This window comes from Chiloscyllium punctatum, chromosome 27 (assembly GCF_047496795.1).
Source record: "Chiloscyllium punctatum isolate Juve2018m chromosome 27, sChiPun1.3, whole genome shotgun sequence".
In the NCBI taxonomy this organism is placed as follows: Eukaryota; Metazoa; Chordata; class Chondrichthyes; order Orectolobiformes; family Hemiscylliidae; genus Chiloscyllium; species Chiloscyllium punctatum.
Genome location: NC_092765.1, coordinates 51,759,437 through 51,787,128, shown reverse-complemented (window position 1 = coordinate 51,787,128; position 27,692 = coordinate 51,759,437). Strand labels below are relative to the sequence as shown.

The 27,692-nt window shown below is 42.1% G+C and overlaps 1 protein-coding gene across 5 annotated transcripts in view; it reads right to left on the bottom strand.

Moving 5' to 3' along the window:
- The window catches only part of mrps15 (mitochondrial ribosomal protein S15), a 78,949-nt gene that overhangs the window by 25,633 nt on the left and 25,624 nt on the right, over window positions 1–27,692 (bottom strand). For 2 of the 5 annotated variants that reach the window (XM_072548640.1, XM_072548641.1), the window contains exons 7-8: window positions 22,290–22,481; window positions 13,493–13,592 (exon numbers count right to left, since the gene is read on the bottom strand). In XM_072548640.1, coding sequence (XP_072404741.1) covers window positions 13,493–13,592; window positions 22,290–22,481 — 292 coding nt within the window. Of the gene's footprint in view, window positions 1–13,355; window positions 13,593–22,289; window positions 22,482–27,692 lie in introns of those variants that run through there. The other 3 variants (XM_072548642.1, XM_072548644.1, XM_072548643.1) reach the window with 2 other exon arrangements.

The following is a 27,692-nucleotide window of genomic DNA, read 5'->3' as shown; positions in this document are numbered from 1 at the left end:
CCGAGGCGGAAGATGAGGCGTTCTTCCTCCAGGCCTCTGGTGGTGAGGGAGCGGCGGTGAAGGAGGCCCAGGACCTCCATGTCCTCGGCAGAGTGGGAGGGGGAGTTGAAATGTTGGGCCACGGGGCGGTGTGGTTGATTGGGTGTCCTGGAGATGTTCCCTAAAGCGCTCTGCTAGGAGGCGCCCAGTCTCCCCAATGTAGAGGAGACCGCATGTGGAGCAACTGATACAATAAATGATATTAGTGGATGTGCAAGTAAAACTTTGATGGACGTGGAAGGCTCCTTTAGGGCCTTGGATAGAGGTGAGGGAGGAGGTGTGGGCACAGGTTTTACAGTTGCTGCGGTGGCAGGGGAAAGTGCCATCAAGAATGACAGCTGCTCCGAGGTTAGGCCCGGGAGGGCCAGATTTTCAGAAAAAGACTCCCATCTTCCATCTTCACAGTCCTGCGACTTATACAATTCGAAATAGAACTTTCTAAAGGCTGCATTGATCTTTTTACGATCACAAGTCACGGGACTGGCACACTCTCTAATATACATAATAGCTAGGGGAGCTTTTTTCTTTTTGGCAAGGTGTGCTGGATACCTGCCAGGTTTGTCACCATATTCAAATAATCTCTGCTTCGCAAATAATATCTTCCTCTTTGCTGTTTGAATAAGTGCGGTATTCAAAGTTGCCCTAAGGGCTGTAATCCGCTGTAGTTTAGTAATGGACGGCCTATCAGCATACGCTGTCTCAGCTGCCTTCAGGCGAGCCTCGAGCAGACACTGTTGTTCACCCTTTTGTCTTTTCTGGGTCACAGAAGTCTCGCCGTTACAGTCTCCCACATCATTGAAGGGTTACTAGCCGTACCTGAGTTGATAGCCCAGAACGTTTTAAATTCCTGCGAGAAATATTTTATGAACTTACTATCCTTCAATAGAAAAGGATCCATACGCCAATGTCAGGAACCTATCTCATGATCCCTAATCTTAACCTCCATATATACTGTAGCATGGTCAGAAATAGTTATATTACCAATTTTACAAAACAATATCGAATTCAAAAGGGTCAAGAGGACAAAAAACATATTGATTCTGGTATGGCACTTGTGTGGGTTAGAACAAAAAGTAAAATCTCTACCCTTAGGTTGAAGACACGTCCACACATCTACCAGTCCCAACAGGTCTGCGATGGGTTAGATAGGGTGGACAGGGAGAGCCTTTTTCCAAGTATGGGGACGGCAAACATGAGGGGACACAACTTTAAAGTGAGGGGAGATAGGTATAAGACAGATGTCAGAGGTAGTTTCTTTACTCAGAGAGTAATAAGGAATGCTTTGCCTGCATCGGTAGTATATTCGCCAAGTTTAAGTGCATTTCAGTCGTCATTGGACAGGCAAATGGATGTACATGGAATAGTGTAGGTGGGATGGGCTTCAGATTAGTATGACAGGGCGGCGCAACATCGAGGGCCGAAGGGCCTGTACTGCGCTGCAATGTTCTATGTTCTATATGCCTGCAGAGCTCCTAGGTATCCCGTCCATCTCTGGGTCAACAATACAATTAAAATCTCTCCCTATAATTGTATGGTGGACCCTGAAAGCCATTAAATTAGAGAACACTTCTGTTACAAATTTAAAAGTGTGCGCTGGAGGCAATAAAGATTCAAAATCCTATATTCCCCTCCATATAGTAGGGCTTTAATTAATATATACCTTCCAGACTCATCTTTTATCTGGCTTAGCATTTGGAAGGGAAGATTCTTCTGAATAAGAATGGCTACTCCTCTACTTTTTGAGCTGAAAGATGAAAAGAATACATGGCCAAATCCACCCTGTTGCAGCTTCGAATGCTCCTCATCAAGTAAATGTGTGCCCTGTAGAAGGGCTATATCAACCCTTTCTTTTTTAAGGCTTGATAATATTTTTTTCCTTTTGATTGGTGAGTGGCTCCCCTTGACATTCCAGGTGCACCACCTAAACGAATGACTAGCCATGGTCGTCCAAGCAAGCTTGAGACACCCGAAAGGAAGAACCCCACCCAAAAGACATTGAATAAAAAACAAAAACGATTCATATATAAAAACACTCTTTAAAACAACCAAATCAAAACAGCTAAGAACTACTCCTAAAAACAAATAACACAAAACATATTTAAAAGGAGACTTTCCCCCTTGTTCACAGGAGGCACTATACTTTACAATAATCCTGCCACAACATCTCCCAACTAGAGCCATGCCCTCAGCTCAGACATTACAAATTAGAGTAAATAAATGCCAATATCTTATAAAACAGGAGTTAAAAGTGGGCGACCCACCTATCCCCCCCACACTATCACCTAGATAAACTTAGCAAAACAACACAAGATAAAAATATATAAGATTGCAAAATTAAAATCCCAGCAAGTATTAAGCAACCAAATTAAAAAAAACACTCAGAAACATCCCCAGTAATCGAATAAACTGCGTGAGCTATAGATAAGAGTCCAAGGAAAGGATAAGAAACGAGCCCCCCCCCCCCCCCCCCCGCACCCCACCAAAGAAAGATGGAGAAGAGAAAGATGGAGAAAGGAGGAGGAAAAAACAGAAGGGGGGATGGGGGGCAGAATAAAGCCATTATCCATACAGTTCAAGTCTTGCAGTCTATTTGAGAGCATCCAGGAATTCTTTTACTTTTTCCAGAGACCCGAAGTTATATACAGATCCTCCACGACTGAAGGGCAGCGTTGTCGGATAGTGTATAGAATATTGAATATTTAAGTCCCTCAGACGCTTCTTTGCCTCATCAAATGCCTTCCACTTGCAAACCACAGCCGGAGAAAAGTCCTGGAACAACATTATCTTGGAGCCCTTGTATATCATGGCATGGGGATCCTTCCCCAAGACTCTGGAAGCCTCCAGCAGCATTTGTTTTTCCCTGTAATGTTGAAGTCGAACTAGGACTGGGTGGGGAGCGCTGGTCCGACCCGGACCTGTGCACAGCAACCCGGTGGGCCCGCTCAACCTGCACCCAGGCCCAGCTGTGACTCCAGTTTCAGCAGTTGTGGGAACCATTGCTTCAGAAAATCAACAAGTTGGCCTTCCTCCTCCCATTCAGGAAGGCCCAGCAACTGAATATTTTTCCGACGACCTTGATTTTCGGGGGGTGTTCCCTGCCTTTGCAAACTGCGAGAGCCTTTGCCTTTGGTCATTTTAAAAAGCATCAAACTGCTAAAGTTTGATATTGGATGGCCAAGGCTGCTGGTCAAAATCTATTTTAAACAATTTAGCAGGTGAGGTGAGGGTGGGTACCCCATTTTGCCTGAGTCTTAGGCAGAGTGCTGCAGATTCAGACCTACTTGGTCACCACTATCTTGAATCTCCCCCCAGTGTGTTGTTTAATTGTCCACCACAATTCATACCTCGATGTGGCAGGACTGTAGAGCTTAAATCTGATCCGTTGGTTATAGGATTGCTCAATTCGTTTGCTGCTTTTGCTGTTTGGCATGCAAATTGTCCTGTTTGGTAGTTTCACCAGGTTGACATCTTATGTTCAGGCACGCCTGATGCTGCTGTACTCTCTAATGAATGAGGCTTTGATCCCCTGACTTGATTGAGTTGGGGGGTTACAGGTGGTGCTGGTGTTGATGGTCCACTGTGCCTCATGAATGCCCGGTCGTGAGTTGCTAGATCTGCTCGAAGTCTGTCCCATTTAGCACAGTGATAAGTGCCACATAATCAAGGTGGAGATTATTCTCAATATGAAGGCGGGTCTTCGTCTCCACAAGAACTGTGCGGTGGTCACTTTTACTGCTACTGTCATAGACAGATAATCTGCTTGTAGATTGGGAAGGCTGAGGGGGCAGCGCGGTGGCTGAGTGGTTAGCACTGCTGCGTCACAGTGCCAGGGACCCAGGTTCGATTCCAGCCTTGGGTGACTGTCTGTGTGGAGTTTGCACGTTCTCCCAGTGTCTGCATGGATTTCCTCCGGGTGCTCCGGTTTCCTTCCATAGTCCAAAGATGTGCAGGTCAGGTGAATTGGCCATTCTAAATTGCCCATAGCTTTAGGTGCTTTAGTCAGAGGGAAGTGGGTCTGAGTGGGTTACTCTTCAGAGGCTGGGTGTGGACTTGTTGGGCTAAAGGACCTGTTTCCACACTGTAGGGAATCTAACCTAAAAAAAAGTATGTTTTTCCCTTTCGTTGTTTCCTGCACCTCTTGCCACAGACCCAATCAAGCAGCTACATCCTTTAGGACACGACCAGCTTGATTACTATTACTGCTGCCAAGCTACTCTTGGTGGTGGACATTGAAATCCTCCACCCAGAGCACATTTTGCACCCATGCCATCCTCAGCACTTTCCCAAGTGTTGTTCAATTTGGAGGAGCACCAATTCATCTGCTGAGGGAGGACAATATGTGGTAGTAAGCAGGAGGTTTTCTTACCCATGTTCTACGTGATACCATGAGACTTCATGTGGTCCGGAGTAAATGTTGAGGACTCCCACGGCAATTCCATCTCAAATCTATACAACTGTGCCATCTCCTCCTCAGATGGTCTGTCCTGTTGATGCGTCAGTACATAATCCAGGGATGATGGTGGACATTAAGATATCACTGTCAGAATGGAGGGGTTTTAACCACAAAGTGAGGTTGGAGAGGCTGACATTGTTCTTTCTGGATCAAAGAAGATTGAGATTTCATAGAATCCCTACAGTGGGGAAACAGGTCATTCAGCCCATCGAGTCACAACCAACCCCCTCCCCCCAAACAGCATCCCACTCAGACCCTCTTACCCTGTCCTATCCCTGTAACCCTGCATTTCCCATGGCTAATCCACCTAGCTTGCATATCCCTGGACACCACAGGGCAATTTAGCATTGCCAATCCACCTAACCCATACATCTTTGGAATGGGGGAGGAAACCCATAAGGACATGGGAGTAATGTATAAACTACACACAGACAATTGCCTCAGTATGGAAACAAACCTGGGTCCCTGCCACTGTCAGGCAACAGGGTTAACACTGAGCTGTCATGTCACCCTGTCCACTCTGTATTTAGCCATGATATAAGATTCTAAATGGTTTAGAAAAGGTAAGAAAAGAATAGAGCTCAATGATGACAGCTCAGGATAACTCAGAAGAGTGGGACTGTGCATCATCATTTCTGCCTGAATGCTGCATAAACATTGTCCCCTCAGACTGGTTGTAATGGGTCAGATCAGAGGAGGTTTCATGATGCATATGTGCTGCCCTTCAACCACCTATTTTAAAAAAAAAATTCATTCGTGGGATAATTGCCCTTAAGGTGGTGGTGAGCTGCCTTCTTGAATTGCTATAGTTCACCTGCTATGAGTTGACCCACAGTACCATTAGGGCATTAGGGGAGAGAATTACAGGATTTAGATCCTGCGACAGTGAAGGAACAGTGATATATTTCCAAGTCAGGGTGGTGAGTGGCTTGGAGGGGAACTTGAAGATGATGATATTCTTGTACGTGTGCTGTCCTTGCACTTCTAGATGAAATTGGTCATGGATTTGGAAGCTGACGTCTGAGGATCTTTAGTGAATTCCTGCAGTGCATCTTGTAGATAGTAAACACTGCTGCTACCAGGTGCCAGTAGTGGAGGGTGTGGATGCTTTTTGATGTGGTGCCAATCAACTGGGCTGCTTTTTCCTGGATGGTGTCAAGCTTCTTGAGTGCTGTTGCAGCGGTCTGCTCAGGCAAGTGGGAAGGATTCCATCACACTCCTGACCAGTGCCTTGTAGATGGTGGACATGCTTTGGGCAGTCAGGAAGTGATTTATCTGCAGTATTAATATTCCTAACCTCTGACCTGCTCTTGTACTTATACAATGAGCCCAGTTGAGTTTCTGGTCAATGATAACCCCAAGGATATTGATCGTGGCAGATTCAGTGATGGTAACACCATGGAATGTCAAGGGGTAGTCTTTGCAGTGATGGTCATAGCCTGGCATTTTTATGGCATAAATGTTACTTGCCACATGTCACCCGAAGCCTGGACATTGTCCAGATCTTGATGCATTTGAACATGACCATCTTCAGTGCCTGAAAAGTCATGAAAGGTGCTGAACATTGTAAGGTCAGAAGTGGGGACGATTGCACAATGGAGGGAAGGTGACTGGTGAGCAGCAGATGATGGTTGGGCCTAGGTAACTACCCGGAGGAACTCCTGCAGAGTTGTTCTGGAGCTGAGATGACTGACCTCTAACAACCAGAACCATCTTCCTATGTATCAGATATGAGTCCATCCAACCAGAGCATTTGGCTCCTGCTACCCACTGATTCCAGTTTTGCTAAGTCATCTAATCACCTTCAGTCCTTTCCTGCTTCCCTACAATGTTCTGGCATTCACAGGAAGCAATTTCTACATCTAAATGTGGGTGTCTTTGGTAAGTTCAATAAAATATGCAGATAAATTTACCTCTTTGTTGCTCTTCACAATAAAAAAACTGCTCCTCAGGACACACAATAGAAACTTTACAATCTCTGCAGTTGAGTCAAAAGCGTACAAGAGGCCCCGTGATCGCTACCACAAAATCAACGGCACGAACCACAGCTTAAGTCTCTATCACACTGTCCGGAAAGAGTAAGTTAAGGTCCAGGATGCCCTGTTTGTATTCTAACAAAGATAATCTGCATTTTCTTCAGCAGATCTGAGGATGGTGTTTCTGAGAAATGATTCATGGTGCACTGCCTCCACTTCATTTTCTTCTGGAGGGTGGTGAGGGTCTGGAATGCAGTACCTGTGAGGATAGTCAAGGCAGGACACCTCAACATTTACTGGATTAGTGGTGCTGGAAGAGCACAGCAGTTCAGGCAGCATCCAAGTGGCTTCAAAATCGAATAAAGGCAGTGAGCCTGAAGCGTGTGTGCATGTGGGTCGTTGTCTGTCAGTGTGTGTGTCTGGGTTGGGGGTTGTGAGTTTGAGAAAGTGTATGCGTGCGTGTAGTGAGTGCAGAGTGTCTTAAGTCTGTGAGGGGGTGCGTGTGGGAGTGTGTGTGGGGGTGTCTGGGTGTAGGCGTGTCTGTGTGTGTGTCTGTATGCGTCTGTGTCTGTGCATGTGTATGAGAGACACCCACACACACTCCCTCACAGACTTAAGATACTCTGCACTCACTACACACACACATACATTTTCTCACACTCAACTCCCAACACAGACAGACAGACACACACACACACAAAGACCCACATGCACACATATTTTGTGGGGTGAATTTGTACTTGCAGAGTTACATTGTATTTTGCTCAAACACTGCATGAATTCATGTAAAACTCCATTATCTCACTTTTTAGATTAGGATCAATCTAAACATCATGGCATTGACAGAGAACACAGGGGTCCAACACCTTCAATATATTGTCTAGCTATCACCCATTGTTAACAGCTAACCTGAGAATGCAACTTTTTAAAAAAAAGGTTTTGTGATTTACACATGAAAGAAGTGAAACTATCATGGTATTCTGACAGATTAAAGGTTTAACAGACAATCAATTTTTCAATGTATAATTTCAGTTACATCACACTGTAAATTTTTGCTCTAAATTCTGTGTGTTCGGATCGAGCCCTCCACTACCACCTGCTGAAGGAGCGTCGCTCCGAAAGCTAGCATGCTTCCAATTAAACCTGTTGGACTATAACCTGGTGTTGTGTGATTGTTAACTTGGCAGGTATGTAGTTAACTTAGTGTTGTAATGCATGCCCAGGATTATATTACAGAGCTCCAGTAACAGATAGTAGTATGCTGTGATAGGTTAAGTGTAATGTAGGGAACCAGTGTGGCAGACGATGATTAGTTTAGAAAGACAAAGCAAGCCAGCATGATTGGTTATGCTCATGTTAGCTGATAAGCGTGGGAACAACAACTGTGTTAACGGCAGAGGAACAAAGAGCTTGTGGGCGGTCAGGAAAGACATTTTTCTGGCTGCCACAGCTTTGATTTTGCAACATTAAAGAATTTTCTGCATCTCCTGGTAATTTTTATAGAACATTCAGTGATTCTTCCACAAAAGTAGTTGCACATATTTGGTGGTACAGACTTGATGGGCTTGTACTGTATGATTCTACGAATCCATGATTACATCTGTTAATCACTTGGGAAATACCTAGAATTGAATCTCAGAATGGGAAAGTCTGCATGGATCAGCTGGCTTCCCCAGTGGAACTAAATGATTGATGAAACCCCTGTTAGGGATGTTATACATCCAATATATCTGTATTTGTGCTCATGTTGAACCTTTATTACTCTTGCTGTGGCAAACATTCAGTACCCACCATTATTGGATGTATTGGTCTCAATCTTTTAAGACATGACAACCACCAACAGATTTGCCACTCTGTTCCTATATTTTCTGATTTGGAGGCGCCGGTGTTGGACTAGGGTGTACAAAGTTAAAAATCACCTGATGAAGGAGCGGCACTCCGAAAGCTAGTGCTTCCAATTAAACCTGGTGTTGTGTGATTTTTAACCCTATATTTTCTATGCTACAACTAAGCTCCCTGTTTATGGCACTGAATTCTGATCACATCACAGTCTTTGCACAAACAGGGAGCATAACTTCTCATCAACTATTCCCTCGAAACACAGAACCTTTGAGGCAAGGCAAACTATGATTCTATCTTAAGGCACTCAATGTCATATTTTATTAGCTTAAATGTTACAAAAATTATCTTAATTATGCTGTTTTCAGCTTTGTGTACCAGTACAGAATATTTTCAAACCTATGTTATAATAATCCTGCAGCCAGTAGTTTTAATGTTCACCCTCCTCCCCCCACCTCCAAGTGTTTACACTCTTCTTACCCCCCAAAATGTTCACCCTCCTCCCTCACCTTCCCCCAAGTTCTTACCCTTCTCCCTCATTACCGAGTGTTTAACATCCTGCTATACGTTTACCCCACAATCCCAACTCTGACCCTGCCCTCTCACTTTTTAACCTCCCAAAAGTACTCAACTGCTATTGTCTCCCTGCCTGATATTGCCAATCTTCTGACATGAGTCATCTGGGAGACAGTGATCTAAGGGGAATAGTATGTAAAAGTGGTGTGGTCTTGAGGGTAAGCACTATGATGATGCAAAGGGTACTGGTGACTGCATATTGCCGTGTTTCCTGGAGCGCTTTCACTAGATCGATACTCCTGAGCAGTCTTTAGACCACAATGAGTTGGGAAATCATGTTGTGACTGGTGAGGCCTCTTCTGGAATACTGCGTCACCCAATTATAGGAAGGCTATTACCCAGCTGGAGGGGACTCAGAAGAGACTTACCAGGATGGTGCAGGCTACGAAAGGTTTCAGTTATAAATAAAGGCTGAATAGGCTGGAATGTTTTTCACTGGAGGCAACCTGATAGGAGTTTATAAAATAATGAGGAGTATAGATAAAGCTGATGGTAGTTGTCTTTTCCTTTGGATGGGGAATTTCAAGACTAGGGAGCACACCTTTAAGGTGAGAGAGATTTAAAAAAAAGACACAGGGGCATATTTTTTACACAGAGGGTGATTCACATGTGGAATGACCTTCCTGAGGCAGCAGTGGATATGGGTACAATTACAATGTTTAAAAGATATTTGGATAGGTACATTAATAGGAAAGGTTTGGAGGGAGATTGGCCAGGAGTAGGCAGGTGGGACTAGTTTACTTTGGGATTATGTTCAGCATGGACTGGTTGGACTAAATGGTCTGTTTCTGTGCACTATGACTTTAAGATACGCAGGTTAGATGGATTGGCCATGCTAAATTACATCTTAGTGTCCAGGAATGTGCAGACTAGGGGGGCAGCCATGGGAAATGCTGAGTTACAGGGATAGGGTAGGGAGTGGATCTATGTGGGATGCTCTTTCGAGGGCTGGTTTGGATTCAATGGCCCGAATGGCCTGCTTCCATACAGTAAGGGTTCCATGATTCTCTGAAAGATTAAGGAAATCCATGTAAAATCTGAATTAAATTTAGGGCAATCACCATAAATCCGCATGGTTCTGGTCATCGATTCCACTATCATTGGAATTATGAAGGCTGTAATCTGGAATTTTCAACTTCCCATGTATGGATATGATTACATGGTGACGTTCTCAGTGTCTCTGCTAAATTAGTGATAAAGTTATCTTGGCAGTGTCTCTCCATTTTGAGAATGGTTGGGTCATTATTACAAGAGTTTCAGCTGTGGGTGTCTGGGCTAGACTCCAAAACAGCATCTTAACTGATGCAACCTCCTAAACATTGCAGCAAACCACTGGTCTGATTTGATCCCTACAGTTCTTTGATGCTCTATTGCTGAGAGATATCAGCTGAAGAACAGACTGATAGCAGTCGCTGCTCAAGACTGAATGAGGTGACAGAAGGTTGCAGGGTGTCAGGAAGTGATACAGAGTATCCCCCACTTTTCGAACATTCACTTTATGCAATTTCATTTTTACAAAAGACCTACATTAGTATCTGTTTTAGCAAATCCAAAGAGGATTTTCACTTTTACGAAAAACTACAATACATTTTCCCATATAAATTGTTCATTTTCGCTTTATGCCATTTCTGACTTAAGAAAGATTTCCTGGGATTGCTCCAGTTTTGGATAGTCCTGCACATAAATTTTCTCATGATCTGGGAAAAATAGGCATTTGAAGAACCAGCTTTGTTTGTTGACATCAGAGGGGTTAAGTTTATATGTTATGATGGCCAATATGATACACTTTTACAACATACATACAAACAAATGAACTAGGCGCATCAATTGATTCTTGATTTTCAAAAGAGTCTATCTAAGCCAGCCTTACAAATATCCATGACACTGCCTTCATTGCACTCTTCTGCTTCTTCTCCTATGTCTGTGGTCTAAACTTTCCTCAAGATAACCCCTTCATGCCAGGAATCAGTCAAGTGAACCATCTTTGCAATGTTTCTACTGCAACTATATCCTTTTTCAGATGCAGTCTCAATATTGCTTTGTCCAATCGTAGCAAAACATTCCTACTTTTATATTCCACTTCCCTTTCAATAATCAACATTCTATTTGCGTTCCTAATCAGTTGCTGTAACACACATTTGTCAACACAAATTCGCTGTAATGTGATTGATGAATTGAGGACGCTGTTTTTAAAGCACAAAATTTTAAAATGTGTAGGGATTGAGTCTATGCGGGATGCTCTTATGAGGGTCTGTTTGGACTCAACGGCCCGAATGGTGTAATGCAATTACAGCACCAACACTTTAAGCGCTGTTTCTAAAGCATGATTTTTCTATAACGCATGGTTGCGTACAAATACAGCCATTGCGTTATAGAGTACTGATTGTACTTGCATACTAATATTTCATCATTCATGTACCAGAACACCCAGATCCCTCTGTACCTCAAAATTCTGCAGTTTTTCCTGTTAAATATTATTCTAATTATAATAAATAATAAGCAATTTACAAGAATAATTCCAAGGATAAGAATTTTCAATTACGAGAATAGATTGAAGAAGCTGGGACTGTCCTCCTTGGAGGGGCGGCGGCTAACAGATGATCACAGAGTAGTTTTCAAAATCTTTAGAGAGCTGTACAGAGTAGATGGCAAAATACTCAGCCTCATAAAAGTTACAAGAACGAGATGACTCAGATTTATGTAATTTACAAAAGAGGAAAGTGCGAGATCAGAAAAAACTTTTTCACAGAGAGTAATAGGGTGTGGAATGCATAGCTTGGAAATATGGGGAAGGCAGTTTTAAAATGACCTATTCAAGAAAGTATGGGATGATTATTTGGCTGGATATACTGTGCAAGGGAAAGAGTTATCAAGAAAAAGCAGGATAACAGGAGTAGGTTATAATGCTCATTTGAGGAGATGATGCGGAACACAATGGCCAAAAGAACTCATTCTATCCACTAACGTTTCTGTGATTCTGCTTTTCTGTTCTTCCTGCTAAAATGGACAAATTCATATATATTGGTTGTAACTAGCTTGGAAACCCTAGCTCTGACGCCTGTAGCACTCCATTAGTTTACAGCTTGTCAACTCAAAAATGACACATTTATAATTCTTCTCTGCTTTGTTTTATCTAACTAATCATTCATTTATACTAAAATATTACCTCTTAAATCACAAGTTCTTTACAGACGTACAGCATGGAAACAGACCATTCAATTCAACTCGTCTATGCTGATCAGACATCCCTATCCAACCCAGACCCATTTGCTAGCATTTTGCCCCATCCCTCCAAATCCTTCCTACTCATATATCCATGCAATGCCTTTAAAATGTTGTAAATTGTACCAACCTCCAACATTTCCTCTGGCAGCTGGCAGCTTTTCACATTGCGTGTGAAAAGATTACACCTCAGGTCATACACGTAGAGATGTACAGCAGAGAGACAGACCCTTCAGTCCAACTCATCTATGCCGACCAGATATCCGAAACTAATCTAGTCCCATTTGCCAGCACCAGGCCCATATTCCTATTCATGTACCAATCCAGATGGCTTTTAAATGTTGTAATTGTACCAGACTCCACCATTCCCTCTGGCAGTTCATTCCAAACACACACCACCCTCCTTGCGAAAATGTACCCCTACGTCCATTTTAAATCTTTCCCTTCTCACCTTAAACCTATGCCTATTAGTTTTGGACTCCCTAGGAAAATGACGTTAGCTATTTACTCTATACATGCCCCTCATGATTGTATAAACTTCAATAAGGTCACCCCTCAGTCTCTGATGCTCCAGGAAAAACAAACCAGTCTATTCAGCCTCTCCCTGTAACTCAAACCCTCAAGACCTAGCAACAGCCTTGTGAATATTTTCAGCACCATCTCAAGTTTAACAACATCCTTCCTGTAAAAAGGGCGACCACAATTGTAAACAGCATTCCAAACGTGGCCTAACCCATGTCCTGATCAAGTCCCGGGGATTTATCTACCTTTATGCGTTTTAAGACCTCCAGCATCTCCACTTCTGTAATATGAAATCCTTTTGAAAACATCACTATTTATTTTTCCAAGCTCCTGAGCTTTCATGTTCTTCTCCAAGCAATACTGACGAAATATTCATTTAATATTTCACCCGTCTCCTATGGTTTCACATAAAGACAGCCACATTCATCTTTAAGAGGCCTATTCTTTCCCGAGTTACTCTTTTGCTCTTAATATACTTTTAGAATCTCTTTGGGTTTTCCTTAACCCAGTTTGCCAAATAATTTAGAAAAGCAAGCTTGTGTCCCTTGTTTGCCCTTCTGATTTCCCACCTAAGTATACTCTTAGAATACTAGTGTGAAACCTTATCAAATGCCTTATAGAAATTCAAACACATCTACAGTTTCTCCTTCATCTGTTTGCTTGCTACTTCTTCAAAGATTTTCTTCATTAAAGATTTTCTTTAAGGAAATTTTACATCAAGTGCAAAGAAGATTTAAAGATATAAATATTTATTAATCTGACACTGGACATCCATCGTCTTCTGTTAAAATACAGTTACTGTGTCAAACACATAACCAATCCTGCAGTATTTGCTTTACACACTCTTTTGTTCACACTGGTGTACCTTCATTAACTTCCTTATTGATGGACTGGGCTTTCTCTTTAACTGCTGCTTTCTGCTTCTGCCGTTCAGCAGCACGCAGTTTCTGTACCTCCTGGAACACCTGAAACAAAGCACAAAGCTGTGACTGAGAATGGATCAGTGTGTAAGCACATATATTCAGCATGTCCCATCTCCTAAAGTGCATAGTTTTTAACCTCATTGGGTGCCACTGTTTGCAGTCTCAACTTGTATCAGCTGCATGCTGTTCCCCTTTGTTACTTCAGTTTAGACAGGATTTTCCTCATTGATCAGACTGCTTGTGACAAACAATTTCTACCCAAAACACTAACCTGCTTCAATAAGAGCAAAAAAACAAACAGCAATTGTCATTCAATAATATCATGGCAATCAGACTGTGGCCTTAACTCCACTTTTCTGCCCCGTTAGACTCAACTCCTGTACAAGTTAAAGAATCTATCTCAGTCTTTAATAAATTCAATGACTTAGGCTGGTTTCTAGGATGAATGGCTTATGTTGTGAAGAAAGTTGATATAGTCTGGCCCTATACCATTTAGAGTTTAGAAGAATATGGGTTGATTTTACTGTAATCTAAAGCTCACAGGGTAGTTCTGGGAGGATGCTTTGCTTCTGGAAGAGACCTGAACCGGAGCAAGTTGGTAAAGAATAAGAGTTCTCCATTTTAAAATGAGAAGAGCATTTCCTAATTGTCGTTAGTCCGTGGAATTCTCTTCCCAGAAAACAGTCGTAGTTGATGCATTCAAATTATTCGTGACTAGATTGGATAGATTCTGGATTGACAAAGGTTATGGCAGCAGATAGGAAAGTAGAGCTGAGGCTGCAACCAGCACAGTCATAAATGGGGAGCAATCTTGAAGGGTTAAATGACCGCCTCCTTCTCCAAGTCCTTTGTTTCTGATAGCTGATGCTCTACCATGTCCTGTGGTGTCTCAGAATTGAGTTTTCCAACCTGAAAATAAACCTTTTAACCTGTGTTTTTCCAATTAGTTAGCCAAACATCTTCCTGTGCTAGTACATCACCTCCAACACCATCTTGTGTAATAATTGTTTTTAAATGTGGCATCTTTTCAAATGTCTTTTGGAAACTGTAATACACTACATTTACTGGCATCTTTATCCCTTCTGCTTGTTACATCCTGAAAGAACTCTAATAAATTTGTTTTGCAAAATCACTTTGAGTCTGTCTGAATACAATATGATTTTCTAAATGCTTAGCTGCAGTTTTTAAAACAACGAACTCTAGCATTTCCTTCATAAGAGTTGTCAGGCTAACGAGTCTATAGTTTCCTGCTTCGTGTCTCCCCACCTTTCTTCAATTGGAGTATTACATTTGTGGCTTTTCAACCCTTTGGGACCATCTCTAACAGCGAATTCTGCCAGGTGTTTTTTCTCTAATGATCACGATTGATTCATCATGCACCAGCCTACCCACTTCTACACTATTAATTGGATGCTTTTACTGTCCTCGACCATGAAGACAGAAATAAAATTTTATTCCAACTTTCTGCTATTTCCTGCTTTTCTATTACTAATACCCCAATCTTATCCTCTGAGGAGCCACCATTTACATTGGTTACTTCTTTCCCATTTCTGGCTATTACAGATACTTTATTTTTCCTGAGTGCTCCTTTTACTATTTCTAAAATCTCCCAATCTTGTGGCCTATTCATAATCTTTGCAATATTATCCACCTTTCTTAAAACTGGATATGATTAATTTCCTTTGCTATCTACAAATAGTTCATCCTTTCTTAATTCTCAAAGACATTCCGTAATCTCCATAAATATCCAGCACTACATGTCTACTCACCTTCTAACCTATTTTCAGAGTTAACTTCAACCAGACATGTCTTCATACTTTGTAGATGTCTTTAAAACATCAGCCTCACAATAGAATACTGCATTCAATTTGTCATGATCATCTTCACCATTACAGCATTAATATTTCATCTTAAAAGATCCAAGCAGTTTGCTTCATGGTTTTTTTCTTCATACTTTGTTCTAAGAAACTATCCTGAATGTACGTTATGAACTCATCTTCAAGGCTAACTTTACCTACTTCATTCATCCAAAGATTTGAAGTCACACACAATTGTTACCTAATACAGTCCTATTACTTGTTAATTTATACTTATTTCTACAGGATAGCTGCTGATAGGGGGCTCTAGATTATTTCCACCAGTTAACAAAGAATAGTACACCATAGGAACAGGCCCTTCAGCCCACCGAGATTGTGCTGACACGCTGTGCCTTTCTAAACTAAAAACCTTTTGCCCCTACATGGTCCATAACCCTCCATTCCCTGCCGATTCATTTATCTGTCAAAACGCTTTTTAAATGTTACTATTGTATCGGCCTCCATCGGCTCCTCTGCAAACTAGACATTTACCACCCTCTGCGAAAAAAAAAACTTGCCTCTTGTAGCTCCTTTAAACTTACCTCCTTTTACCTTAAACCGATGACCATGAGTAATTCACATTTTATTCTGGGAAAAACACTGACCATCCATACCTCTCAATTTTGTAAATTGCTATCATACCACTCCTCACCCTTTGGTATTCAAGGGAAAACAAACCAAGTTTGTCCAATCCCTCCTCTAACTGGAACTCTCCAGCGCAGACAACACCCTGGTAAATCTGCTCTTCAGCTGTTCCAGTGCAGCCACATCCTTCCTATACCGTGGATTCCAAAACTACACACACTAATCTAGCTCTGGCCTAACCAATGTTTTATAAAAATTTAAACATATAAAACTTCCTACATAATCTCCCTGCTCTTAGATGTTATGCCTCGACTAATTAAGTATGCAATATGCCTTCTTAACCATGTTATCCTCCTGTCCTGATAGTTTAAGGGACTGTGACCCTCTGCATTTTCCAGGTCCTACCATTCACTGTGTATCTCCTTGTCTGCACTGCCTAAATGCATCATTTCATGCTTATATGGATTGAATTTGGCTCATCTGTCCAGCCCATCTATGTCCTCTTGCAATCTAAGACTATTGTCCTTACTACTTACCACCTCACCAATTTTTGTATCAACAAACAGCAATGTCTGCAACACTGACCCTGGTGGAACCCCACTGGGCATACTCCTCAACCATCACCCTCTGCTTCCTGCCACACAGCCACTTGTGGATCCAATCTACCAAATTTCCTTGAATCCCAAGTACTATCAGTCTCCCACTGGGACCTTATCAAAAGTCTTGCTGAAGTTCAAGCAGATACTGTCTACTGCTCTGCATTCATCTATCTTCTTGGTCACCTCTTTAAAAAAACCAAATCAAATTTGAAAGATCTGATTTCCCACACACAAAGCCATGCTGATTATCCATAATCTTTCTTTGCATGTAGATTCTGTCTCTCAATAAGCCCTCCAACAACTTACCCACCACTGACATTAGGATCACTCATCTGTAGTTCTTGACGTTTCCTTGCAACCTTTCTTAAATAATGGCACATTAGCTACCCTCCTGTCTTCTTACACCTCACCTGTGGCTGTCGTTGATACAAAAATCTCTGCTAGGACCCCTGTAATTTCTTTCCTAGCTTCCCACAATGTCCTGGAATACAATTGATCAGATCCTAGGATAATATCTACCTTCATGCGTTTTAAGACCTTCAGCACTTGCTCTTCTGCATTTTGGACTCTTTTCAAAAGATCACTATTTATATTCCGGAGCTCCCTAGCTTCCATGTCTGTATCTACTGTAAATACTGACTCAAAACGTTTGTTTAGGATATCACCCATCTCCTTTGGTCCCACACATAGATGGCCATGTTGATCCTGACCTTATTCTCTCTCTCATTACTCTTTTGCACTTAATATACTTGTAGAATCTCTTTGGATTCTCCTTTACCCTGTCAAAGGTATCTCATTTCCCTTTTACCATAGTTATCACAAAGCTATCAAAAAAACATTTCCATCGCTGCTCTGTCTTCTATAACCATGCCAGTTCTGTATTCATCTTACCAGCTCACTGCAGATCCTACTTGACTTTACCTTTTGTATCAGTCTGCCATGTGGAACCTTGTCAAAGGCCTTGCTAAAGTCCAGATACACATCTACTGCTCCACATTATACATTGAGTTTTTTGAAGAAGTGACAAGGACAATCAAGTTTGAGACACACAACCTTCCTTATACTAAGCCATGCTAATATCTCCCAATAAGTCATTTTTTTAAAAAATGAGGGTAAACTCTATCCCTAAGAATTTTCTCCAATAATTTACCGACCATTGATACAAGGCTGCCAGCCTGCAATTTCCCAGATTAACTCTGTTGCCCTTCTTAAACGAAGGAATAATGTTGGCTATTCTCCAGTCGTCTGGGACCCCATCAGGTCCTGGGAACTTGTCTACCTTAATTCTTTTTAAAACACCCAACACCACCATTTTTTTTATATTGACAATGTCCCAGAATATTAATGTATCCCTCCTGAGACTCACTTCTTTGTAAATATCGATGCAAAGTATTTGTTACTTCTTTTCTTTGCTATTCACAGATTCATAGAATCCCTACAGTGTGGAAACAGGTCTTTGGCCCAACAAGTCCACACTGACCTTCCAAAGAGTAACCCACCCATATCCATTCTCCCAACCCTATATTTACGCTCCTGACTAATGCACCTAACCTACACATCCCTGAACACTTATGGGCAATTTAGCACAGCCAATTCACCTAACTTGCACATCTTTGGACTGTGGGAGGAAACTAGAGCACCCAGAGGATACCCATGCAGTCAGAACGTGCAGGCTCTACACAGACAGTCGCCCGAGGCTAGAGTTGAACCTGGGCTGCTGGCGATGTGAGCCACACAATAAGATCTACAACTTGATCTTCTGAGCCAAAATCATTTCATAATCCTGTACTGATCTTATCCTTTATTGATAGAGCTACTCTCTCTTTTTGGACTATCCTTCTGAAATTCAAATTTTCCCTTAACTTTGAGCAACTACTTATTTTATAGACTTATCTACAGCCCTACCTGTTTACCAGCTCATTAGTCCCTACAACATTCAAGTGAAACCCATTCCAATTGAACATCTCCCTTTTCCAGTATTGGTGTCACTGTTCTGGGATTTGAAACCCATGTTCCCACATCAAATCCTTGAGCCACACTCAACCCACTGACTTTATTGAGCCACACCAATTTGCTTGCTGCTCAGGCAGTAATTTTGAAATTATTATTTTTGTGTTTCTCCTCTTGAATTTACATCCCAATTATTCAGACCATCTCAACCAACACCTCATTCAAAATCTTACTTAAACTGACAGAATCCACGAAGACAAGGACAATGGGATTTTTCCCTTCCCAGTTTCAATTCCGATCTGCACATTTCCGATTCATCCATTTAAGAATTTTGTTGTATGGTGAGTTTGCAAATTACTCAGAAAGAGTTTGCCATTATCGTTTATGGGGCGAACGGAAAGCAGGTTTGCCCCTGCCTTTTCATGCACAATTTCTTGAGCTGTAGTTCCACTCATCCATAATTACTCACAGGTCTAAGCAGGGTCTCTAGGTAGGCTTTCAATTGTGAGGCACAATGGCCAAGCCGGATTCCTTTTATATTTGATATACTTTCTAACATCAGGGAGGAAGTGGGAGGACTGCAGAGTAACTGCAGTTTCTTTCTGGGTGGAACTCCCAATGCTGGTCAACTGGCTTCTGTTCAGTTGTAACTGGTTTTAAGAAGATCAAAGATATACTAGTTCCTGCAAAGCCTTTCCCCAAACCAACTTCCTGACAGCCTTGACAACAGCTTCTATTTACATAGCAAATTCCAATGTAATAATATTTTCCAAAGTAGTTCACAGGAACAACAAGCAAGCAAAACTTGACACGGAGCCATAAAGCTGACCAGAAGGGTATACAGTGAGGAAGATTTCAGAGTGGGAGGGACTCTTGAAAGAGCAAAGAGGGGTTGAGGTTTCAAAATGCAATTCCAGATTTTGGGCCTAATTCCATAGCATGAGGCAGAACTGAAAGTACTGTGGTATAGCTTTGGTGATCATTATAAAATTGAATTACAAAATTGACTTCAAGAAGGGAGCAAGGAAATAATTCATTGGCTAAGTTTAGACTGCAGGAAAAAACAGCAACACTTTGGCTGGAGAATGGGGCTCAAGTTAATGAAGGGAGCGAGTAATTAAGTTAGTTATATTTAAACTACTTAACCCTATACTTAACTGTCTTTAATCAGTAATTTTTAGGTTATAATAATGAGGAGGATTTAAAGTTTTTGTTATTGTGGCAAGATAAACAGAACACAATTTCAGGATTCACCTGATAATCCAAATGAGCAACACCAAAGCAAAGACAGAATTTGCATTTTCAGTATATACTATAGCATCCCAAAGTAATTTATAACCAGTGCAGTAGTGTTGAAGCATAGTCACTGCTGTAATCTAGAAAGTGGTTTTATTGGTCTTAAAATATGTGGGATGCACTGAGGCAAATTATTTCATCAATCCAGGTAAATCAAAAGAGCTTTAAAAAGTGAACACTTGAAATGTCATAACATTCAAGGCCAAGTGCTGGAAACTGCATTTAATACAGATATAGAGTAGTTTTTGTTGATGGCCCAAAGACCTCTCTTTATTGCATGATTCTATCAGAACAATAACAAGTCATGTTGTAAGTCCTCACTCAAAGTGCAAGAACCTGCTGATCTCAACCAGATGGCATTTAGGAATGTTGCAACTGATCTGTGGATCACTGGATTCCTCCAGATTCCAGCTGGTATTTCCTATCTGTGTTCATTAAAGATATGACTGAATGACGTTTACAGCTTAATAGCCCATTGACACGTGACGTGTCAGGCTGCGGCTTTTTCACTGGATTGTAGGAGATTGGGTGGTGACCTTAGTGAGGTTGAGAAAATCATGAAGGCTACACATAACGTGAATGGCAGGTGTCTTTTCCTAGGGTTGGGGATTTCAAGACTAGGATGAAAGGAGAAAGATTTAATAAAGATGTAAGGTTTTTTTATACAGAGTGGACCATATGTGGAATGAACTTCCACAGGAAGTGGTGGATGTGGGTAGTTACAACATTGGAAAGACATTTGGATAAGGACATGAATAGGAAAGGTCTGGAGGGGTCTGGGGCAAATGCAGGCAGGTGGGACTGGTTTAGATTGGAAACATGGATTGGTTGGACTGAAGGCCTATGATCTCATGGTCCAAGGAGGAAGCTACAGACCAGTCAATCTAACCTCAATGGTGGGGAAACTGTTGGAAGCAGAATTAGATTAGATTACATTACATTACAGTGTGGAAACAGGCCCTTCGGCCCAACAAGTCCACACCGAGCCGCCGAAGCGCAACCCACCCATACCCCTACATTTACCCCTTACCTAACACTACGGGCAATTTAACATGGCCAATTCACCTAACCTGCACAGCTTTGGACTGTGGGAGGAAACCGGAGCACCCGGAGGAAACCCACGCAGACACGGGGAGAACGTGCAAACTCCACACAGTCAGTCACCTGAGGTGGGAATTGAACCCAGGTCTCCGGCGCTGTGAGGCCGCTAATCTGCATTTTGAGAAGCAGGGATTAATCAAAAACTGTCAGCATGGTTTTGTTAACGAGAGGTCATGTCTGACTAACTTGACTGAGATTTTTGAAGAAATTATCAGGTTAGAATAGGACAATACTTTTGTGGTAGTCTACTTGGACTTCAGCAATGCCTTGGGAGCCTTATAGCACAAGTAACAGTCCATGGGATTCAAGAAATTGGTAAATTGGATACACAAGCGGCTGAGTGGCAGGTGGCAGAGTGTGATGGTTGAGGCCTTTGTCCAGTAGGGTTCCACGGAAGTTTGTGTCGGGGCCCTTGCTGTTTGTTGATATGGAGATTGGTTTCGTGGTGACTAGTGAGGAGGGTAGCCTGAGACTACAAGAGGACATTGATGAGCTGGTGGGATAAGTAGATCAGTGGCAAATGGAATTCAATCCAGATAAATGAGAAGTGATGCATGCAGGCAGGACAAACAAAGCAAGGGAATACACAATGAATGGTAGAACCCTGGGAATCACAGAGTATCAAAGGGACCTTATTGTGTAAATACACTGGCCCGTTAAGGTATTGGGGCAGGTGGATACAGTGGTTAAGGAGGTGTACGGTATATTTGTCTTTATTAGTCGAGGCGTAGCGCTTAAGAGCACAGAGTAAACCTTTCATGCGTTTAATGTTTTATAAAATATGGTTAGACTAGAGCTAGATTAGTGCATGTGATCCACATTATAGGAGGGAATTGCCTGACCTGGAGAGTTTCAGTTATAGAGAGAGATTGGACAGACTGGGGTTGTTTTCTGTAGAGCAGAGGAGATTGAGAGGGTACATGACTGAAAAATATAAAGTTATATGGGCATAGGTGGGTTGACAATGTTTTTCCTTGATGGAGAGATCAGTGACTTTCTTCTGTGCTGTAGATCTCTAGGCCTCAATCTGAAAGCTCCACAATGCATCAACACTGCAGATATTGATATCTGTTCAGGTTTCTCAAAACAGCACCAAGTGACACTTATGTCCATCCCCACAGCCAGAATTTTAGTTCACCCAGTATTTGGTGATAAGCTAGCCTACCACGGCAACCATCTTTCAGAGCTCTGATCCTGCCCACATCTAGCATTCTTGTGAGGTGGGGTCAGAAGACAATCTCTCTGAAAATCTTTCCCTACTTTGTCCAGGTTGCAGAGCATAATTTCAAGTTTATTCAACAAATTCTGCCATGTTAGCAATCATATTGAACCCAGTTGGCTAATCTCCTTACCCTTATGCACAAAGCTTTTTTGGCAGCCCATCGCTGTGTCACCTTCCTGTAATATTCTGGGGGGAAGGTGTACTGAATGCCTAGCTGGGTGCACACATTCTCAAACACCTCATAGCGTGTTCTCCGGAGATACTTCAACAGCTTCTTCCGTCTGTCGATTGCCATTAACATGTAGCGTTTGTTGGTCTTATCCTATTTAAGAACAAACATGTCTGAGTACTTTAGAAAGATACACTTGACCAAGCAATTGTGCAATGATGACCCAGGACTCTGCTGACATTGTATCTGGGTACCAAGTTTGCATTTGTGATAGATGAAATCATTGGTCACGTAATTGCTGAAGGTGAAGATATGAACTAATCACTAAAATTGCGATTGTAATGGCATGTGAACATGCAACGTTACCATTACAGGAGTACTGAACCATTACAAGTGCCATTAAAAACCTTTTCACAAGACTTCGATAAAGAAAAATATTAAAAAGGACATATGGAAAGAACAGGAAAGTGGATGAGAAAATTGAAATTGAGATGAGCATAAGTCAAACAGCTCCAGTCCCTCGGTCCCAAGGAATACTTTTCTTCTATTTTTCTGCAAAAATAAAGCTCCCTTGATACGGTCCTCACCAAACATTCCTAAAGGCAGATAATCAGCGCTGGGTTAACCAGCATGCTATTTAGCCTTCTTCACTACCTGCTGTACCTGCACGCTTACCTTCATTGACTGGTGTACAAGAACACCCAGATCTCTCTGTACTGCCCCTTTACCTAAATTGATTCCATTTAGGTAGTAATCTGCCTTCCTGTTCTTGCCACCAAAGTGGATAACCATACATTTACCCACATTAAACTGCATCTGCCATGCATCTGACCACTCACCTAACTTGTCCAGGTCACCCTGTAATCTCCTAGCATCCTCACCACATTTCACCCTGCCACCCAGCTTAGTATCACCAGCAAATTTGCTAATGTTATTACTAATACCATCTTCTATATCATTAACATATATTGTAAAAAGCTGCGGTCCCAGTACTGATCCTTGCGGTACCCCACTGGTTACTGCCTGCCATTCCAAAATGGAGCCGTTTATCACTACTCTTTGTTTCCTATCAGCCAGCCAACTTTCAATCCAAGTCAGTACTTTGCCCCCAATACCATGTGCCCTAATTTTGCTCACTAATCTCCTATGTGGGACTTTATCAAAAGCTTTCTGAAAGTCCAGGGACACTACATCTACTGGATCACCCTCGTCCATCTTCAGAGTTACATCCTCAAAAAATTCCAGAAGGTTAGTCAAGCATGATTTCCCCTTCATAAATCCATGCTGACTCTGACCTATCCTGTTACTACTATCCAGATGTGATGTAATTTCGTCCTTTATAATAGACTCCAGCATCTTTCCCAACTGGGTTAGATGCAGAGTGAAATTTATATTCTGCCTCAAAGTTTATTTCTACTCTTTATTAACACAGTAAGTCAACCACAAGAAGAATCAATAAGAAAAGTTTAGAAAATTTTAGAAAAGGTTACCCAAGTGAAAGGTTTCAAATGTGGTCTTGCCTGGTTAGACCACATTTGTAATATTGCATTCAATTCTTATTAGCTCATTATAGGAAGATTGTAGAAGCTATAGTGAGGGTGCAGAGGAGATTTACTAGGATGCTGCCTGGACTGTAGGGCATGTCTTATGAAGAAAGGTTGAGGGGGCGAGGGCTTTTCTCCCTGGAATGAAGAAGGGTGAGAGATGACTTATGTAAAGATGAGGCGTGAAGGTTCAGTTGGGGCGACTGAGAGTTATAAGGTAGCCAGGAAGGATCTGAAGAGAGAGCTAAGAGCAGCAAGGAAGGGACATGAAAAGTCCTTAGTTGGTAGGATTAGGGAAAACCCAAAGGCTTTCTATAGGTATGTCAGGAATAAAAGAATGACTAGGGTAGGAATAGGTCCAGTCAAGGATAGTAGTGGGAAGTTGCGTGTGGAGGCTGAAGAGATTGGGGAGACACTGAATGAATACTTTTCGTCAGTATTCACTCAGGAACAGGACATTGTTGCCGATGTGAATACTGAGTCACAATTTAATTAGAATGGACGGCTTTGAGGTATGTTGGAAATTCTGGAAAGGGTGAAAATAGATAAGTCCCCTGAACCTGATGGCATTTATCCTAGGATTCTCTGGGAAGCAAGGGAGGAGATTGCAGAGCCATTGGCCTTGATTTTTATGTCCTCGTTGTCTACAGGAATAGTGCCAGAAGACTGGAGATTAGCAAATGTGGTTCCCTTGTTCAAGAAGGGGAGTAGGGATAACCCTAGTAACTATAGGCCGGTGAGTCTCACTTCTGTTGTGGGCAAAGTCTTAGAGAGAATTGTAAGGGATAGGATTTATGAACATCTGGATAGGAATAATGTGATCAAGGATAGTCAGCATGATTTTGTGAAGTGCCTCACAAACCTTATTGAATTCTTTGAGAAGGTGACTAAGGAGGTGGACGAGGGTAAAGCGGTGTATATGGATTTTAGCAAGGCGTTTGGTAAGGTTCCACATGGTAGGCTACTGCAAAAAATACGGAGGTATGGCATTGAGGGTGAGTTGGAGGTTTGGATTAGGAATTGGCTGGCTGGAAGAAGACAGAGGGTAGTAGTTGATGGTAAAGGTTCATCTTGGAGTGCAGTTACTAGCGGTGTTCCACAAGGATCTGTTTTGGGACCATTGCTGTTTGTCATTTTTATAAATGACCTGGAGGAGGGGCTAGAAGGTTGGGTGAGCAAGTTTGCGGATGATACAAAAGTCAGTGGAGTTGTTGACAGTGAGGAAGGATGTGTCAGGTTACAGCGGGATATAGATAAGCTGCAGAGCTGGGCAGAAAGGTGGCAAATGGAGTTCAATATGGGTATGTGTGAGGTGATTCACTTTGGTATAAGTAACAAGAAGGTGGGGTACTGGGCTAATGGTCGGATACTTGGTAGTGTGGATGAGCAGAGGGATCTTGGTGTCCATGTATACAGATCTCTGAAAGTTGCCACCCAGGTAAATAGTGCAGTGAAGAAGGCATATGGTGTATTGGGCTTTATTGGTAGAGGAATTGAGTTCTGGAGTCCTGAGGTCACGTTGCAGTTGTAGAAGACTCTGGTGCAACTGCATCTGGAGTATTGTGTGCAGTTTTGGTTGCCATACTATAGGAAGGATGTGGAGGCACTGGAACGGGTGCAGAGGAGGTTTACCAGGATGTTGCCTGGTATGGTAGGAAGATCGTATGAGGAAAGGCTGAGGCACTTGGGGCTGTTTTCATTGGAGAAAAGAAGGTTTAGGTGTGACTTGATTGAGGTGTACAAGATGATTAGGGGTTTAGATAGGGTTGACCATGAGAACCTTTTTCCACGTATGGAGTCAGCTATTACGAGGGGGCATAGCTTTAAATTAAGGGGTGGTAGATATAGGACAGATATTAGGGGTAGATTCTTTACCCAGCGAGTCGTGAGTTCATGGAATGCCCTGCCAGTAGCAGTGGTGGACTCTCCCTCTTTATGGGCATTTAAACGGGCATTGGATAGGCATATGGAGGATAGTGGGCTAGTGTAGGTTAGGTGGGCTTGAATCGGCGCAACATCGAGGGCCAAAGGGCCTATACTGCGCTGTATTTTTTCTATGTTCTTTCTATTTCTAGAGGTGTACAAGATGATGAAAGGCATAGATAGAGTGGATAACCAGAGACCTTTTCCCAGGGCTATCATGAGGGGACGTAATTTTAAGGTAATTGAAGGAAGATTTAGGGGAGATGTCAGAGGTAGGTTCTTTACACAGAGTATTGGTGCGTGGAATGCACTGCCAGCAGTGGTAGGAGAGTCAGATACATTAGGGACACTTAAGCGAGTTTTGGATAGGCACATGAAGTTAGTACAATGAAGGGTATGTAGGGTGGTGTGGTCTTAAAGTAGGATAAAAGGCTGGCACAACATTGAGTGCCGAAGTACCTGTACTGTGCTGTTCAATGTTTGTTGTCACTGAAACACTATGTACATTTTTTTTAGTGAATTTGGACAGGGAAATATCGTAGAGTGAAAATGAGCAGCATTAGATCGGTGGGATATTAAAGACCATGAGAAGTGTGGAAAATGGGACTTGAGTATGTGAGATTGACTCAGCTACATTAAAATTGACAATGGATCTTTATGGAGCAATGTGCCTCTCTAGATGGGACTGTGTGTGTGCAACGGTTGGGCAAGAAAGTCTAAATTTTTATTTGGCATAAGTGTAATCTAGTTTGGAGATGGCAAACTTATATCTACTGTGTCAACTCTGCCATTTCCAGTCTGAAGTAAGATGTTCTGAAAGTCCAGTAAAAGAACAACTTTAACTAAGAAACAGCCGTAACTGGATCATTAAGTAGATCAGGAAGGCTGATGTGTGTTAACAGCATGTAGTGTTTAGAACCAGGTGGATCCCATAGACTATGAGCTCTTAATCGGTGTTAATAACCTGGGCTCATCAGATAGCCTTGATTGACAGATATAAACAGGAGATTGCAATGGTCCCCTCAGTCAAGGGACTGGCTTTGAGCGAGCCGGTCACAGCCCATGTGTTGTGCTTATGTAAATAATGGGTGACTTGGTGATGGGATAATGGCCTCCGCGCAATTATTTCAGAGCATATAAAAAAAGCCAACTTGGGCTGACCTAGCTTGAGTGCAACTTATAATAGAGCACTAGAGTTAAGTGATTCAGGAACAAAATAGTAGGTTCTGCATAGCCAGTATGAGGAGCTAGATCCGAAATTAAGATCATCAAATGTCATAATCCCTGCAATATTACCTGAGTGGTGTGCAAAGTGGTACAAGGCAAATCAGATTAGAAACATGAATGCATGGCTCAAAGAGTGGTGTGGGGGAAGGTTCATGAGACTGGTAGTAGCAGTGGGGAAGGTGGAATTTGTACCAATTAAGGTTAGTGTTCTTGCCAACTTTATAAGTAAAGAAATAGAAAGGATTTTAAACTGAATAGAGGGGGCACGAGATCAAATTTGAGATTATATGATAAATCAGAGCGTCAAGGCCAAAGAGTGAGGATAATTTTATAAGATATCGTAAACAGACCTTGTTTGAAGGAATAGAGAGCATGAATGTAAGAGGCAATCAACAGGTGAAATTAAAATTTACAAAATGGTAAAAGGATAAAACTAAAGGTCCTGTATCTAGGCGATTTCCTTGAATGCCAGGAACAGCAATTATTGTCTTATAAGCTGTGGCATTGTTTTGGAACATTGGGGGAAATAACATCAAAAGAACGGCATTTTAAAAAGGAGGGAGAGAGAGAAAGGCAGAGATCACATGGTCAGAAAAAGAAACCCACATTCCTGTTAGACACAGCACTAAATCTGCACAGCTAATGCATTTCTTGCTTGACTTCAAGAAAA